This window comes from Gigantopelta aegis, chromosome 8 (assembly GCF_016097555.1).
Source record: "Gigantopelta aegis isolate Gae_Host chromosome 8, Gae_host_genome, whole genome shotgun sequence".
NCBI classification, from domain to species: domain Eukaryota; kingdom Metazoa; phylum Mollusca; class Gastropoda; order Neomphalida; family Peltospiridae; genus Gigantopelta; species Gigantopelta aegis.
This window is the reverse complement of record NC_054706.1, coordinates 25,199,288-25,211,439: the sequence shown is the minus strand read 5'-3', so window position 1 is coordinate 25,211,439 and position 12,152 is coordinate 25,199,288. Positions and strand designations below refer to the sequence as shown.

The following is a 12,152-nucleotide window of genomic DNA, read 5'->3' as shown; positions in this document are numbered from 1 at the left end:
ACGATACATTAATTTTTATAAATATAGGTTGTACTTGGAGTGGGGAAGTCTGTGTGTGTGTGGGGGGGGGGGGGGGGGTTGATGCGAGTGTATACTATTTCATATATACCTTGTGTGAGTGGCCTTTATCATAGGCGTAAGGGCTCCCATCCTGCCAACGAATCATAAGAATTTTCACGGATTACAACCAATATTGTATGTACGTGTATGGTTTACATAGTTTTGTATTACCCATATGGGCTCAAATATACGGGGTAATATTTGTTCGATCTGTGCACAGTGTGCAGATTGCTTCTACAGCCACTGATTGGCTGGTTTAAAAATCACGACATTTTGTTGGTTGCTTGTCGTGGCCGGAACTTCACTTTCATTCATATAATGTTTCCATTCATGAGTCAGATTAAACATACGTTATACGAACTACAAAGATTTACAAAAACAAATGGGACTCATTTGTTTCGTAAGCATGAAATGGTATATTTTCATAAGCAGTGGGAGCGATGCGTCAGATGCGAATGTAATATTAGGTACATCTTGACAAGCACACCTCCCTCTTCCCATAAAACATTACTTAATTTTTAAAATATTGTTGATGTTATTAACAATGACTTTCTGAACACCAAAAACAGTACAGACGTCAATATTGTTATAAATGAATATTTTAATAGTACACGGTGACAATTATATACAATGACAGTATTAGTAAATCATAAAAATAATAAATCTCCAAAGAGCATTAATAATTGACACATAATAATAATAATAAAATAATAATAAAAAACCCAATATTTTTAAGAATAGTTATATTGAACACTATAAACAGTGTAATCACAAAAATATTTCATCAACATATCAATATCCAAAAATGTTGTCTAATTCCATTACTAATTAAATTTTTTATGTGGGACAGAGCCGAAACGTACGAGGGGTGTGTGCGTGTGTACTTGTGTCTATGTGTGTGTGTATGTATATATATGTATGTATGAATGTATACACACACACACACACGTGTACATATATACACACACACACACACACACACACACACACACACACACACACACACACACACATATATAGACTCTCAAAACAACAGCTTTAATAAGAGGTCAATTTGATCAGTAGTATTTATAAAAAAAAAAAAAAATAAAAAAAAAATGTTTTCTCTGTAAACAAAAACATTTCATTTTCCAAAACCGAAGGGACGTACTTTACTGGTACCGGTAGTCACTTTGTTTTATATTGCATAGCTTGTGGGAAACATGTCAAATTTAAAAAAAGAAAAAGAAAAGAAAAGCATAACAAATAATTAACAGAACAAAAGCTAATAAGTGAAAGCTGACATAATATTATATGCAAATATGTCTACTATACTCCGATGTTGCATTTCAGAACTCTCTTTATTTTCTGAGAAGGGAATAAAACAATTTCCAAGAAAGTTCCTAACTAAACTAAATCAAATTAACTAGCTTAACAATAATTTTTTAAATAAAAATTGAAGGTGCCTACAAAGAAAACTATTTTTCAATGATTGTCAAGTTTTTGCAGACCTGAAATTCTACAGATGTGAGACATCACTGTTTTTGATAACTGAAATCAGTCATTACTAATTAAGATTTTATTGTTTAGTTTATCCATTTCTGTACATCCAAGTGTTTCTGGTCATCCTGGTGTTTTTAATATCACAAAATGCTCTAGTTATTTTTAGAGAGTATTTTTCCCATTTAAACATCACAAACTTTAGCTTATCCAAATGTACTGCAGGTTTGTATATTAACTATACTTAGAGTCTATCTTCATGTGCTGAAACTAGGGCCTGCACCTTTAATTTCAGTGTGCATTTAATATTTAATCACTGGGTTCCCTCTAATCCACAGCATGTACTTGAGACAAATATATACAATTATGGTACGATGTTAAATCCTCCACCAAGACATTGATAAATCCCACATACTGTACATGTATCAATAAAGGTCAGATAAAAAAGAAAATATGGCGATAAAATTAGTTAAACGAGGGAGATGAAGCTGTTTACACTATTTTGCATCAGACGTTAAGTATATTAATTTATTGAAAGTTTCATCATCCTGTTTATTAAAACAACCATGGATTAATGTGAATTGCAGAATGGTGAATGTTTGATTTTGGTCTTTGGTGTGTGTGTGTGTGTGTGTGTGTGTGTAGTGAAAAATGATCCCTGATACCTGCCACCCCACCCCCCAAAAATACAATTAAAAATCGCCATTCAGCAGTTCAGCAGTGTGCCTGCATAGACAAAACTAAGGGCCAAATTTACAAAGCCTGTTTATGTCTCACACACACGTTTAACTACATTACATTTACAATGCTTAAACACCTGCATTTAAGAAAAACAGGCTTTGTAAATTTGGCCTAGATGTTTTTGTTTACATATATGTACTGGTATACCTATTTACATTTATCTCACATTCTACATGTATTCTTATGTGAATCCAATTATGTTCTTGAACAAATACAGCATATAAATATCAGAACAATTACAAATACTCTTACTTCAGCTTCCTACTTTTTATGATGAAATCATCACTTTCGTCTACGAAAGTATGTACATGGTTTGATTCACACAAAAACATTAAAAAAATTAAATGTACATGTAGCCAAGTCAAATAAACTAACATAATCATAGATTATGATATCAAATGGCTCATATAACTAATATTCAAATACATAAAAAATATTAATGGTAAAACCATTAATTTCACCATTTTGAAAATCTATGTTGTTTTTTTCTAAATTTTTCAAATGTTTACTTAAAACATATATATATAGACCTGCATAGTGACGTAACCTCGACATCACAGAGTCCATTACGTCATCAGCTTTCCGTTGACGGTGTAATTAAATCTACATCTGATGAGTGAGAGCAATAATTCAACTCTCTCTCACGAAACAAGCCTGTCATGTAGAGAAAAACATACACTTTTTAATGATATATATATATATAGAGAGAGAGAGAGAGAGAGAGAGAGAGAGAGAGAGAGAGAGAGAGAGAGATAGATAGATCAAATAATTGCCAACTTTAACAAACCTAATTTCTCTCCAATACGAACTTGTGTTCTTTTGTCAAAAAAATAATAATGATTTTATGTTATACAAGCTAGGTGGCAAAAATGTAACAATTAATGAAACAATTGCATGCCATAGATCATAAAATATATATATATATTTAATTTGTGATAACATTTGTAGAGTTGGGAATGAGAGTTAATTGTTGATGTTTATAACAATCAACCATAAATAGCTCCACAGTGCATACATCTTCGCTGCCTCATGGCCAGACAGCAGAGAATGCCGATGGGGAAGAAGATGACAGCACAGCAAACACCAAGACACGTGAAGTCATCCTCCAACACTCCAACCTGAAACAGTAAGCACGTAGGGAGGTCATTAATAGGTACATGTAGTAACTAGCCAGTGATTTTTCACCTACTTTTTAATAAATTGTCGCCGGGTATAGAATTACAAAGAAAAGAAAGAAAGAAAGAATGTTTTATTTAATGACGCACTCAACACATTTTATTTTACGGTCAGACATATGGTTACGTCCCACGCAGATTTTGAGAGGAAACCTGCTGTTGCCACTATATGGGCTACTCTTCCGATTAGCAGCAAGGGATCTTTTATTTGCTCTTCCCACAGGCAGGATAGCACAAACCATGGCCTTTGTTGAACCAATCACTGGTCGGTGCAAGTGGTTTACACCTACCCATTGAGCCTTGCGGAGCACTCACTCAGGGTTTGGAGTCGGTATCTGGATTAAAAATCCAATGCCTCGACTGGGATCTGAACTCAGTACCTACCAGCCTTTAGACCGATGGCCTAACCACGACGCCACCGAGGCCGGTCAGTTAACGAGTCACGGTTCAGAATAAAACAGAATTGAACTAGCAGAACAAAACAGATGTTAATTACGGCTAGGTTCATCAGTCCATGACATTAGACGACTACATAATAGTACTACATAATACCTACCAGCCTGTAGACCGATGGCCTACCACGACGCCACCGAGGCCGGTAGAATTACAAAGAATAAATGTGTGTAAGGTGTATAGTTTCTGTTTAATCAGAAGTTGTCAAAATGAAGGGGAAAACCATTCTTGACTTCACTGTTCTATGGGGACGAAATGTGGTTCAGGGATAAAGCGCTCAACTGATGTGCAATTGATCAAAGTTCATAGGGCCATTCTTTTTTCCAGTTAGTGCTCCCTCATTGCATAGGTAACGAAGGAAGGAAATGTTTTATTTAACGACTCACTCAACACATTTTATTTACGGTTATATGGCGTCGGACATACATGTATGGTTAAGGACCACACATATATTGAGAGAGGAAACCAGCTATCGCCACTTCATGGGGTACTCTTTTTGATTAGAAGCAAGGGATCTGTTATATGCACCATCCCACAGACAGGATAACACATACCACAGCCTTTGATATACCAGTTGTGGTGCACTGGCTGGAGTGAGAAAAAGCCCAATGGGCCTACTGATGGGGATCGATCCCAGACCAACCGCACATCAAGCGAACGCTTTACCACTGGGCTGCTTCCTTGCCCATGCATGTGTAACGAAGGCAAAGGTACGTGTATGTAGTCAGGGCTCGAAACTCGCCCAAAAATATGGTGGCCCAAAAAATAATAAAGGATGTTGGCAAATTATGGTAAGAGAACCACGAGCAAGATTTCAATGTGGAATACATAAAGAATAATACATGAGTGGCTGTTAGATAACATTTATCTCAGAACGAGTTGTTTTACAATTTATCTAACGAGCGAACATATGGTTAAGGACCACACAGATATTGAGGGAGGAAACCCGCTGTCATCACTTCATGGGCTACTCTTTTCGATTAGCAACAAGGGATCTTTTATATGCACCATCCCACAGACAGGCTAGCACATACATGTACCACGGCCTTTGATGTACCAGTCATGGTGCACTGGCTGGAGCGAGAAATAGCCCAATGGGCCCACTGACGGGGGATTGATCGCATCAAGTGAGCGCTTTACCACTGGGCTACGTCTCGCCCCTCGTTAAACAAAGCAAACTTAAAACTTTTGAGAGAGAATGCTTTCTTTAAGCAGTGTCAGTGATGATGAGAACGTACCCTACACGCTGGACAACCGCCGACCACGACAATCTGCTGCTGTGGCTGGACTGTGATACTGCTGTACTGCTGGTAGCTCGGCTGCGAAGGTCGCGGCATCTTCGACGGGTCATACGGAACCCCTTGTGGTGGGTACGGTGCCCCACTTGGAGGTGGGTACGCTGAAATAGAGAGAGAGAAAGAAAACATATTTGTCAGTATATCTTAAGTCAGTAGTCAGTTTTGGACACACCAGGAGGTGGGTAGGGAGCCCCACTTGGAGGTGGGTACGCTGAGAGAGAGAGAGAGAGAGAGAGAGAGAGAGAGAGAGAGAGAGAGAGAGACACAGAGACAGAACATATTTGTCAATATATTTTAGGTCAGTAGTCAGTTTTGGACACAATATTTGCTCATCAATTTTGTAACACTGACTACAGAGTTACACACACAAAACGCACCAGTAGCCACCTATAGCTGTATTAAACCACCTAACTGTATGTAGCCACCTAGCTGTATATAGTGTGACACTATATACAGCTAGGTGTCTACTGGTGTGTGGGTTTTTCTCTTTGGAAAAACAAAATTGGGGCAACCTATAATTACTTCACGGGTAACATAAATGTGAGCTCATGATAGCCCTTCAGACAATCTAAACAAAACCTTGAAAAAACCCACTCCAACTTAAGGCTAAACAAAATAAATTTCTAGTCTCTGGTCAGAGCGTGCATCTATTTTGACCCTGGCGCATCAACATGTTTTTTTATTATTTCCTGTGGTATGATGTCCATTTTTGCTGGGCTTTTCTTACTATGATGTAAAACAGCATTTGAAGTAAAAATGCCATCACACATGAACTTGGACATGTATTTCTGACTTCAATTAAAATATGAACTCTTATTTCGGTATCCAATATACCCACCTTTTCTGTGCAGTCCATGCTTTTAAAAAAAATAGAAAAAAGAGAGAAAAAAGCTGCATCAATTCTGGAATTTTGGTCTGACCAGAGACTGACTTTTACAAATAGCTTTAAGTTTTTTAATCTCTACACAAAACATTTATATTTATTTATGAATTAAGAGTTTGGAAGAAACACTTTTTCAAACTGACAGAATGTAGCTAGTACGTGTCCGACAAAGAATTAAGTCATGTATCTTGTATGCCGTGACGTCATACTGCAAAAGCCTTGCTATATGCTAATGATACTCGATTTGCAAACTCAAAAATGGAATAAATAATGATTTTCCAACTATTCCTGTAGGATTGCAGGATAAATAAAATAACTGGTTACTGCCTTAACTCAGAGCCTCACATCATTCGTCATTCTAACCTTCACAGGATAAAACAAGTAAAAGTTTGTTTTATTTAATGACGCCACTAGAGCACATTGATTTTTTATCTTATCATCGGCTATTGGACGTCAAACATATGGTCATTTTGACACTGTTTCACAGGACAAAGACAATATCTTAAGGCAGTAACGAGTTATTATCTATATAAAGAATCAGACTTAAAGTGTTAATTGTTACTTACAGCCAGGCTGGTTGGCTGACGGAGTGTATGCTGGCGGAGCGTTATACGGGTCACTCATTTTCAGAGATCTGCTTGAGAAATATCCTGAAATAACAAAAAGTAACTTACGTCTTTTTTTATATATACATGTACATGTATATGCTGGAACTAAAAATTAACATTGATTAATATATTTCATTGACATACCAATTTAATCATTCAGTGTTAAAAAAGATAATATAGAAGCGAAAATGTACCCATGTACTGAAATGTACCATGACACAGAAACCCATTTTTAGTCAAAACATACCATTAATTTGGTGAAAATGTCCTCATATTTTGGTCAGCATTACATCTATATTAGCATGAACGAATGAATGTTTAACGACACCCCAGCAAAAAAAAATATACATCTATATTAGAGCTGAGTGGTACACCATATATACCATTCTGTATCGGTATTATTTCAAGTTAATTTTATTTAGATGAAATTAGCGGGTGAGACTTGACTCGCGATCTGACATGCATCAAGGCTAGCTCTGCCACTCGTCAAATTCACCAATTTCGAATTTCAGGAACAATTGGCGAATTTTATTTTTATTTGGCGAAAATATTTCATGTAATAATTGGTATTTTGTTGAAAAATAACAGTGGATTTTGCATATTTAAAGATAATTTGGCAAATTATTTTGCTCACCCAGAGCTAGCCTTGCATTTAAAGCTGAATAGAGCAAAAATACCACTCAATATCGATATTGTATCCATACCGAACACCATACCAATATTGAGGTAAATCACCCAAAGATTCTGATACTGGTAATGAACCTGAAATTTCAATACTGCAAATCCATATTTAAATAATGTTTGGTCAAAGCCAACAAGACCTGTACGATGGCAACTGCAGTGGTTGGCCTCCTTACTTGCCAGTGTGCCCCAAAAATCGGATGTTAATTGTTTGTTAATCGTATGAACAAATTCTTTGATGCCCTAGCAAAACAATTAGTGAAGGTTTCTTTTTATCTTGCTCCCAACCAGTTTTAGCTTGCCTGCATGCATGGTGCCCTTATCTTGATTATGAAATCATTTTAGACAACACTTGCCGTGCCAGGACACCAGTTAAATTCAATCCCTGGATTTGTGGTGAATAAATAAATTATGGCAGTTGTGACAGTAAGATATTATAACTCAAACATCATTTTACCAAAAAGGCGATAATAATGATGGGACACTAGTCCGAAGGTACGTAGAACTTCGTGTTTTTTTCTACGTCCGAATATTGTTACATATACCCTATATATAGCTGGTATTCAAAACTCGTGGCACCATGTTTCAACCGTTTCTCAACTGAAATAGTGTAACAAATGGACACACAAACCAAAAATGTATAACCTACCATACTCACTAAATTCCGATTAAAGTACTTGCATCATTATTAACCAAATAAATCTTTGAATGACAACATAAAACATTTGCACAACATTGTAAATGTGTTAAATATAGAGGGAAGCAACTCACCCTGCACATTAAAAAAGTACTGACTTAATGTGTGCCTAGTGCATGGAGCACGTTAAGTCAATACTTTTCTTAACGAGCATGGCGAGTTGCTTCCTTCTACTTAGCAAATTTAACATGATGGGGATATATTTTAAGGTTGTCGTTGAAGTTATATTTTGTTAATAATGATGCAAGTGCTTCAATTGAGAGTTTGTGGGTAAGGTAGGTTATACATTTTCGGTTTTTGTGTCCACTTGTTGCACTATTTCGGTTGAAAAACAGTTGAAACATTGTGCCACAAGTTTGGAATAAAGGCTATATATAGGGTATGTAACATTTACAGTTCAGGAACATTTTTATCACTAATAAAGTTCAGACATGCAAGTATCTAAATACAAAACTTTACAAACCCCCAAAATCATTAATTTTACTAAGTTGTTTTTGTTTATTCCTTAAAATTACTGATACTGGGTCAACGTGACTCGTAGAAATTGACTTAAAATGGAAGAAGATGAATTAACTTTTTTTAACTTTATTTTTTAAGTAACCCATCAACTCCCCACCCACAACAATTTCATAATTTGTGCCATGTTGTTGCTGTTGATTTCAGTGTCGTGTTAAATGTTTGTGATTTCTGCTTGTAAAATACCTAGGCTAAGAATGCCGACTTCACAGCATATTTCATTTATAAAAAAAAATATTTTTAAATGTTAATAAAATAAAAATTTATGGTCTTTTTAAAATCCAGCTAACTTATTAAACGTCACCTCACAGTCTTACAAATTTATATCCAACATCTAACAAATATGATTATTGTAAACTAATTTTATTCAGTTTTTTATTTGTATAAATACTGCCTGTTCATTTCCCCGTGATCGCAATCTGCTTGTACGTGTGCTCTCGACCATGGGTATGAAATTAACAAAGACAAATGAAATAAACGAAACTGCATGTGAACAACTATTGTTTTTCTACAAATTTACATCAAGATTTACTTCTATGTCATTGTATTGTCAATATTCGCAAAAATGTCTCTTGACATGTGGGTGTCCACGGACTCTGAAGCATGATGTATATTCGTGCTGAGAGCTGTCCTCAGTGCAGCCAATGAACATTCTTCCTAACGTTCGCAAACTATTTGATTGGTGTCCGTCATGTCCATTTGGTTTAACGTGAATCTCACAAACCAGTTTAGCGAATATTTTGTTTTCGCTCGGTCTGGCTGAACTCAGCCCTTGGGATAGCCTACATGTCTTTCGACCCTGAACTGGCATGTGTATTCAAATTGACACACATTGTCAGTCTGTTTTTATTACTTTGGTTCAAAGTCTTTACAAAGTTAAAATAACAAGTTACAGATTTTCCAGACTTGATTTCATACATGTTGAATGCATGCCATTAAAATTAATAACCGCGATTATTAAAATAAGCAAACATCATTAGGCCTATGCTGTATTCTGGATGACACCGTTTCTCGTTACTGGTCGCGCGATCGCTATTACGCTAATTGAATATTTGGTATTATTATGTTTGAGGTGTCGGATAGATTATGTAACCGTTTGTTCACATCAGTAGATAGAAAATGGCTTAGCCACTTTTGTAAATTTTATTAGCCATTTTTTGTTAAAATTAGCCAGTGGCTAATTTGGCTACCAACAGCGCGAGCCCTATAGTACATAGCTATGTCAGTGTGTGCAATCAACATATAATATTATTGGTAGGACTTTCCTTTGGCACAGTCATATATAAAGAATACAGGGGTACCACGATATCGCGGTACTTAACTATTTCGAAGAAATAAAGAAATGTACTTACATATATGAAGGTAAATATATCTGGGTTGCAATTTTGGCTATATCTGCATCATGTTCATGCCATTGTGTTGACAAATAAATGCAGTTCTAACATTAAAACAGTTGGTGGAAGTACACCATAGCACTGGCTTCCGTTCAAGGGAGGTTACCACGATATCGCAAAAGTTACAATACAGTGGACTGCACGGGTCAAAAATTGCTCTTTTTGTACACTCATTTGTAGTAATGTCCAGTAAACAAACTTCAACACAATAATGAAGAAAAGTCAATTTAAAACGTTTCGTTTCATAATTGTAGTAACATATTACATTTTCCAATGGAAAAGTCGGTAATAATAATAATTCTTCTTCTGCAAGAAGGTGTGGGCATTTAAAAATACTACCAAGCCTCATACTGTTATTGTACTTGAATTTTTAAATTGTTTATCATATTACTAAGATTCAACAGTTATATAATCAATATTTATCAAGTGAAACCAAGAATAGAACATATTAAAAGTTATGTGTTTCGTTTAAATTGCCAATAAATATAGGCATGGCCCTTAAATGATTCCATACCTTTCTAGAGGTCGCTTGTTCTAAATATTTTAAAACTGTGACCGTGTATAGCCTCGTTTTGATTGTCAACAACCAGACAACAGTCTGATAGCTGTCAGTACAGAATTGTATGCTTGTAATGGCAAGTACTGGGGCTATTTATAAGCATAGGGTGTCAGTAAAATCACTCTCTCTGTTATTTTATGACCAAACAGTAAAACTATGAATATTTACCAAAAAGTTTAACATTTCTTCAAATTTGTTAACGGGCAAAACAATGTGTTGTCTGTCATCACATTTCTAATAATAAACGTGCCACCTGGGGGCGTTGCGCGTGCTAAACCGCAAAAATGTAAATGCCGCGATATCGTGGAACCCGCGATATCGTGAACAAGGAGTAAACATTAAAAATACTTATATTAAATAGTTAGGGTTAGGGTTAGAGTTAGGGTTTGTGACAGTGCCAAAGAAAAGTCCTTCCATATTATCTGATTATACTTTATAGGCCTAAGGCCATGAGAATGAAAGTTATAGATTTGTGTCCACCGCCCGCATGCCGTGAAAGGTACCGCTGAAAATTTTCATTATTTACAAAAACATTCATTATTTGCACAAAATCGTCAATAGTGGTAATGTCTATGAGGTCCTTCGTGCCAAAACTGCCATCTCCGTCATACATTCCAGGGGCATAGCGTGAGCTGGACCTGGGGGGGGGGGGGGTGGGGGGGGGGGGGGGGGGGGGGGGGGGGGGGGGGGGGGGGGGGGGGGGTGTTAGAATATGAACCAAGTGGACCTTTTCTATTTTGTTTTTGCACCACCAGAAACTGGAGGGTTTGTCTGAACCTCTGAACCCCCCAACCCCCCCCCCAGCCTACGCCCCTGAATTCTGAAGTGTAGCCCAGTAGAGCATCGAATAGACCAATGGAAAACTTCGGCTCTCGTACGGTGCATTTGCCAATTTCCCGTTGATTTCATGCGGTAAGTAATCTTCCATGGTGTCGAAGATGAAGCAGATACCTATCCTCAGTGTGAGGACTGCCTTGATCCACCAAACCAAAGGAGACACTGAATCATATAGGCCTAGGCCCTAGCTAGCTAGTTAGAGCTCAATTAAAATGAAATTAAACATTTTCAATAGTTTATATTCCACCTTCAAACATGTCAAAGACCTCATTTGGACTTTAATCTACTATGGAAATAATAGATCAATAAAAATAATGAATAATGAAAAAGGAAAAAAAGCCTCATGTGTTTTTAAAATTGTTCGGACGCAAATCTATAACTTTCATTCTCTTGGCCTAAATATGAAACTATGAGACTGCCCCTTTAATTATAAAATAGTTTGGTGGTCTTAAAATTAATTGTCAAATAAAGATGAAAATTATTGTAACATATCGTGAATTCTGCTAACCATTTTGAGAAGAAGAAATAAAATAAAATAAATTAAAACGTACCAAACTGTCAATATCGATAATAGCAAACACCTCTACTGAACAAAATGTAGGACAAGCCACAATCACCTGACAATTACACTGCGCTTGTGCAAACAACACACTTCCTGATACACTGGTTGCGTCCCTTTTCATGAAAAACAACAAAAACGAAAGTAGGTTAATCAACTGGTTTTCTTACAAAATTAAAACTAGCCAGTCTATAAGTACCTTCTGTATCCAT

General features: G+C 36.3%; 1 protein-coding gene across 1 annotated transcript; it reads right to left on the bottom strand.

The window, feature by feature from the left end:
- Window positions 1-2,982: 2,982 nt before the first annotated feature.
- LOC121378831 (brain protein I3-like) lies at window positions 2,983-12,050 on the bottom strand. Its single transcript, XM_041507166.1, has 4 exons — window positions 11,933-12,050; window positions 6,656-6,739; window positions 5,147-5,307; window positions 2,983-3,398 (listed from the first exon to the last, which is right to left on the bottom strand). The coding sequence occupies exons 2-4, from the start codon at window positions 6,711-6,713 to the stop codon at window positions 3,267-3,269; spliced, it is 351 nt and encodes a 116-aa protein (XP_041363100.1). The 5' UTR covers window positions 6,714-6,739; window positions 11,933-12,050; the 3' UTR covers window positions 2,983-3,266.
- Between the last annotated feature and the right edge of the window lie 102 nt (window positions 12,051-12,152).

Coding starts and splice junctions, on each gene's coding strand:
- LOC121378831 (XM_041507166.1), bottom strand. CDS start 6,713: ATGAGTGACCCGTATAACGCTCCGCCAGCATACACTCCGTCAGCCAAC. Junction 5,308..6,655: donor GTCAGCCAACCAGCCTGGCT/GTAAGTAACAAT, acceptor TCTCTATTTCAG/CGTACCCACCTCCAAGTGGG. Junction 3,399..5,146: donor GCGGTTGTCCAGCGTGTAGG/GTACGTTCTCAT, acceptor TTACTGTTTCAG/GTTGGAGTGTTGGAGGATGA.